This window comes from Plectropomus leopardus, chromosome 21 (assembly GCF_008729295.1).
Source record: "Plectropomus leopardus isolate mb chromosome 21, YSFRI_Pleo_2.0, whole genome shotgun sequence".
NCBI classification, from domain to species: Eukaryota; Metazoa; Chordata; class Actinopteri; order Perciformes; family Serranidae; genus Plectropomus; species Plectropomus leopardus.
In genome coordinates, this window is record NC_056483.1 from 864,682 (window position 1) to 871,145 (window position 6,464).

General features: G+C 34.4%; 1 protein-coding gene across 1 annotated transcript; it reads right to left on the bottom strand.

Moving 5' to 3' along the window:
* Nucleotides 1–1,009: 1,009 nt before the first annotated feature.
* rpl22l1 (ribosomal protein L22-like 1) lies at nucleotides 1,010–4,218 on the bottom strand. Its single transcript, XM_042510455.1, has 4 exons — nucleotides 4,194–4,218; nucleotides 2,674–2,787; nucleotides 2,307–2,428; nucleotides 1,010–1,194 (listed from the first exon to the last, which is right to left on the bottom strand). Exons 1-4 carry the CDS (start codon nucleotides 4,200–4,202, stop codon nucleotides 1,050–1,052), a joined length of 390 nt encoding a protein of 129 aa, XP_042366389.1. The 5' UTR covers nucleotides 4,203–4,218; the 3' UTR covers nucleotides 1,010–1,049.
* Nucleotides 4,219–6,464: the final 2,246 nt, after the last annotated feature.

Genomic DNA, 6,464 nt, shown 5'->3' on the forward strand with positions numbered 1-6,464 from the left:
CCAGCCGAGTCTCTATTCTCTTCATAATATTCAGTTTTGTGATAAAAAAAAGTATCTGTAGCACCACCTAGTGTGTATTTAAAGAACTACTACACAGCCATCTCCAGATACACCTGCAAACATCACACCAGTAAGATGTTTACATTCTCATTAACCCTTACAGACTGTTTGGTGCATTTTAGGTGCTTTTCTTCTTCCTGTTGTGATAACTGTGTGTGTGTTGATGCATGTGTCCTAAATGTAGTCCAGATTGTGTATTTGAGTGTAATCAGTGAATTTGCAGCTCAGCTCCTACAATAAGTCTAAAATACACTGTGGAAACTAAATAGTTACATTCAGACTGTTCAGGTCCAAAAATGCTCCATTGAAACCCATTCAAACTGACATTTTTGATCCCACAGCCATCAGAGCAGAAAAACAGGACTTGTATTATTTCTGGGTGTCATTCTGGGCTTTTGACTCTGAATTTGTCATTTTGACTATTTTCCACCTGATGAGGTCATTTTGACCATATTTGGCATATGGAGGAAATACATGCTATTTCCATATATATACTTTTATATATATATATAAACATAGTGGCATCATAAAAAAAAAGGCATTTAAAGGTTAAAAAAATCTTTAAATGAATGAATATTTGATAATTATGATTAGGACTGATGTTGGTTAAAATAAATTAAAGTAGAAAATACTGATGTATTTTTTTTTAAAGCTTGACTTTGAAGGAGGCATTTTGTGCAGTAAAGACGTCCGCTGTACTCCATAAAAATAAAATATTTTGTTTTTTTCATCTTTGAATAAACTTGTATTTCATGGTTTGACTTTGTTGCAGATTTTCAATAAATTAACCCTAAACTATACATATAGTTCATATAGTTAAAACAATGTGTGTAAAAAGAGACGTTACTAAAAACAGCAGCGGTAAACGACACTTTTGACACACATTTAGGTTATTTTTGAGAAAACAGCAGAATTAAAAATAAATGAATTAAAAAACAAGATAGAAAAGTCGTTTTCCACATTTATTCTCCTGACACACGGACAGCTGTTTACTCGTCTGCCTCCGACTCCTCGTCGTCCTGACTGATCTGGAAGTACCGCAGCTCGTACGTCTCCTTGTCGGACGCCACCACTCGCAGCCAATCACGGAGGTTGTTCTTCTTCAGGTACTTCTTCGTTAAGTACTTCAGATACCTGGAGGGAGACGAGGGGTCGTTTAGTCCCACAAATTTACATAAAATACAAATTATTCTCGTGAAAAAGGTGCACATACACAACAGCATTTTTGTTTTTGATGAATGAAACATTTGAGTTTTAATTATTATAATCAGGGTTCATAATGCGTTTTACCAATTAATTTCCAGGACTTTTCCAGGACTTTTAGGCAGATTTTAGAGACCAAATCAACAACCATCAATATTATTACTCAGTTCTTTTTCATTACTTTATAAAAGCTTTTTTAAATATTTATTTTTAAAAAATAATGAATTCAGAAAAGCATTAGAACTGAATATTTCAATACAACTTAGGGACTGTTTGTTATTATAAGAGGGGAGGGGGCGGCTCAGCTTCAAACGACTGTATCTTATATTATTTTACAGAAAACATGCTTTCCAAACCACTAATTGTGGCCATTTTATATATATATATATATATATATATATATATATATATATATATATATATATATATATATATATATATATATATATATATATATATATATATATATATATAAATATATAAGTTCCTTATTGGAAAAAAAGGTGTTTTTTTCATTTATTATTATTATTATTATTATTATTATTATTATTATTATTATTATCAACATCATTTTATTTTTAAAGAAATGTGCTTTCAAACTCATGGGCCTTAAAAAGCATGTTTTTTTTGTATTTTTATTTTTTCTAAATGTTGGCTATTTTTTTCTTTAAAATGTTTTGTCAATGTAAATTGAAAAAAAAGTGTAACTTTTTCTTTCAAATTATTTGTTGATTTTCTCTTTATTTTTTGGGAGGGTACATTTTTCAATATTTTTAAATACTCTTTTTCTTAAAAAAAAAAGGTTTTGTCAATTTTAAAGCAAATAATAATGCTGCTTTTCTCTTATTCAAGGCATGTTTTTGTTTAAAAACACTGAATTACGTGTAAAAACAGAAATTATTGTTGGATTTTCCACATTTCTGACGGTCCTTGAAAACACTGTGTAATGATAAAATCTTGTTGAACAGAATTTCGTGACTTTTCCAGAACTTTCAGGTTATATTTAATCTTAAAACGCTCTGCAGCACATCTCTCCGGCTCACCTTTTGGAGAACTGCTTCTCCGACGTGACGTTGATCTTGTTCTTCATGCGGCCGACCTGCACGATGTTTCCCAGGTTCCCCGTCTTTCCGTTGACCTTTATCCTCTCTTTGAGGAAGGTTTCCTGTCGGACACAACACAGTGACGCACTAGGGAAGAGGACCCTAGTATACCGGGAGCTAGGGAAGAGGACCCTAGTCCAGACATGACGTTAGCTGCCGGCAGAGATCACTGCATTAACCCTTTTCAGGATCTAATTTTGAAATAAATAACCTGCAAGACATTTAACTGGATTTTTGACAAATTTTCCTAATTTCTAATTAAAGTCTCTGAACCCATAAAGGCGCTGACGCGTGCACTGAGACTTACAAAGTTTGCAGAGTCCAGGATCCCGTCCTCCACGGGGTGCGTCAGGTCCAGCGTGAACTTCCATGAAGCTCCTTTTTTGGCCTTTTTGCCAACAGCTGGTCTCTTTTGTTTGAGCTGCCAAATTTAACAATAAGTAAAAATAAGCCACAGTCAGTGACGTCAGGTTTTAGCTGCATTAGCACTCGTCTGATTCTGCTCATTTTAAAAGTTATAATTCAAATATTTTATTGAACCCTGTGAGAAAATGTATAATTGTTAGACGCTCTCATGTAACGCATAGAAAATCACATTAAGTATAAATAATAAAGAACAAAATAAGTAAAAAATGTTAATAAAAATATGTGCACTTTGCTTCAATTTCACACCAGTATGAAACACACTTAAAATATGTCTAATATTCTGAGTATGTAAACAATAAAATATGCCTCATGCTATATAACGACATACAAATTAATACGTAAAAGTTTATAAGTATGTTAATAAGTACAAAAAACGTGCAATATGCTAAAATATACAACACAATAAATACAGAAGTCGAGATAAGCAATATATACAATATGTGCATCATGTTAAAGGTACACTGCAGCTGAATAACAGATTATTACTGTAATTGTTGCACAGTTAAAGTGTCATAAAGAATTAATGTCTTAAATCGATGACTATTACACAGGGTTAAATATAACAAACACATAACAGAATTGTAACTGCTGATTGGTGAATTATGTCTAAAAACTCAAACTATTACTCATCATCTTTACTGTGAAAGAAAGCAATATAGTTTTTAACTGATTATACCTGCTGGTAAACATATAAGACGCCTGTCGCAATGATTTGAATGTTTCTGAATCCTTCAGATATTTGCCAAATAAAAACTTTTCAGTACTTATACTAATCTTACTCTATTTTTCTTAATATTTAATATTAACATTATATGTATTATTTTAACACTTTTTCAGATAATTTCCATTTTTGTTTGCTAATTTTTTTCTTTTCTTTTTTTTTTTTACCAATGTCTTGATAATTTCAGCTCATTTTTGTTACGTTAATTTTTTAAGATAAGACAATGATGCCAATTTGCTCTGTCTGATCTTTGAATGAGCAGCATTAATATAAACATCGTTTCATTTAAGCTTTTTTGGGATAATAGAAAGAAAAATAATATCCAATATTATGCCGAACTGCTATGAGGGATTTACACAGCACATTGACACATCAGATTTAGTAGTTAGGCGGAAGAAAAACACTGAAATGAGATAAAACCACATTTTTTGTGTGGACTTTGGCGTCCTGTCCCGGACTAATGAATGAAGCAGGTGTCAGAAAACGTCAAATCTACGACGAGCTAATGCTAACTCTGCTAGCTCTCGGTCTTCTTCACTAGAAAAGCGCTCGATGTTTAACACGCAGCTTTACGGTCAAAGCTTTGTTTTATTTTAGTATATAACGAGACAGAAAATGGAGGAAATGCGAAGGAATTTCCATTAAATTGCTCACATTTCGTTGGAGCTGCTGGGACTTACCGGCGCCATGTTGAGAGATCGGAAGGGAAAGGGAGATCCGGAAGTGACGCAGAAGTGACGTAAATCGTGCCGCGTGGAACGCCCTTACCAAATATGGTAACCTTAGTGTCGCTGCAGATATAAGCACATTATTTTGGGAAAATAGCGCCATTAACGAGTAACGAGGAGACTGATAACCACGCCGAACTCTTAAATAACTATCAGATGTTTATTTGAACTTTATTTTACCCGCAATATCAACCGCTATATTTAAATATTACACAGGTTTGTCTTAAAACAAATGATTTTATAGTGAAGTTTTGTTTGTGCAGGGATGATGCAGGTCCAAAGGTCAACTGCAGCCCAAACACACCCTGATAATAAACCTGCTGAGCCTGGTCAATCATTCACAGCCTACACACACACACACACACACACACACACACACACAGAGCCCTGGTCATTCAGTTGTGTTTGTTTGAGCACAGAGACACACAGGGAGAAAATAAAATGGGTCCTGATGACTCAGAGAAACCATAACTGGTCAGATGGTTAACGTGCATCCTTCTTTCCATTGTGGTGCTGTTTATGGCTCGGTGTGCACACGTGCACGAGAGAGGAGTCATCGTTACATTACCACTGGGGACGCTCAGGCAGGGTGTGTCCGAGTCTGTCTCTGCTGCCGTGACTTCAAACGCAAACACGCGACAAAAGAAGCTTCAGCGCACAAGAGAAATCACATTTACAGAGAGAACAGAGTGAATGGCAGGGATACGTAACTTCCTTTGATCAGGGGCCACTTTTACAAAAAGACAGGGGGCCAGGGGCCAGTTACTGCAGCTCCATACATGTTTCTATGATTTTAGGACATTTTTAGTTTTTGAGGACATTTCTGGGACAAAGCTAATATTTTAGGAAGTTTAGGATGTAGTTTAGGACATTTTTAGAATAATTCTAGGATTTGAGATATTTCTCGGATTTTAGGATGTTTTTGGGATTTGAGGGCAAATTGAGTATTTAAGGACGTTCCCAGGATTTGAGGATGTTTCAAGGACTTTAAATCAAATGTAGGATTTTAGGACATTTCATGGATTTTAGAACATTTAGGACGTGTCTGTGATTTTAGGACATTCGGGTCTTCGTTAGGACCTCTGTCAGGGGCTCTTTTATGCTCTCTGATGCCTTCTTGATACTAAAAGTACAAAATCAATTCAGTGTCAATCACTTTATTTTCTGGTTTAAATTAGAAAATGGTTGGAGAGGCGAGCTAAATAATATTCATCCTAAATATACGATCAACCATATTTGATTTTGAACCAAAGCGTCCCCATTACTAATTAAAATAACACAGATTGTATTCAGGGTTGCTTCAGTTGTGTGTAAAGTAGCCTGCTTCATAATATCCTCGTGAAAATGCTGAGTCATTTTTAACAAACTATTGCGAAAACTTGCAGGCAGCCACATGACCGAAAAATTTTGAGGATCTGAACCCAGAGAGAGCGAGCGCATGCGCGCATCGATGACTAACTGCATTTATTTCTGTGGGAGGAACTGATCACGAGACAAGAACAAACCTGTTTGTGGTTTTCTGCGACTCAAGTTTTATTCAAAACAAAATCTGCATTTGTGATCTTTGTTACTCTGAACACATTCATGTTTGAACAGGATCAAATCTGAATTATTCCTTCTTTCCGTGTACTGCGTGGCTGTAAATCATCAGGTCTGTGTGCTGCTGTTTTTAAGGTTGGAGAGATCTCAGTTCCTCCGGCTGAAGACTGAACGAACCAAACTTCACTTTGATATTCAGAATGCAGATGTTTATGTTTTCTTTTTTAATATGGTCATTTCAAAGGAAACTTATTTTAAATTTACAAGATTTTCTTAAAAAATATTGATTTTCACAAAACATTCAAGTGAATTTTTGCCATTTTTTTTGGAAAAAAAAACTTTTTAAAAAAAATTTAGTTTTTTTTTCAAGATGACTAACTTTATTTTGGGGGTCAATTTTTTAAACAAAAAATATTTTGGCCGTTTTGTTAAGATATATCTGTATTTCTTTATAACATGCCTTTCAAACTGCATGTTTTCCTCTAAATACACCAAAATGACAATTTATCAAAGCTACAATCAGTAAAAACAGAAATTATTGTTGAATTTCTTAAATTTTTGACATCGTGTAATAACACAAGATGTGTTCACAGACTTCAAAAACATCCGAAGTGCGTTTAGTTTTCCAGAAATTTCCCTCGAGCGAGTGAATCGTGTGTGTTAGAGACAGAAAACCAGACATCG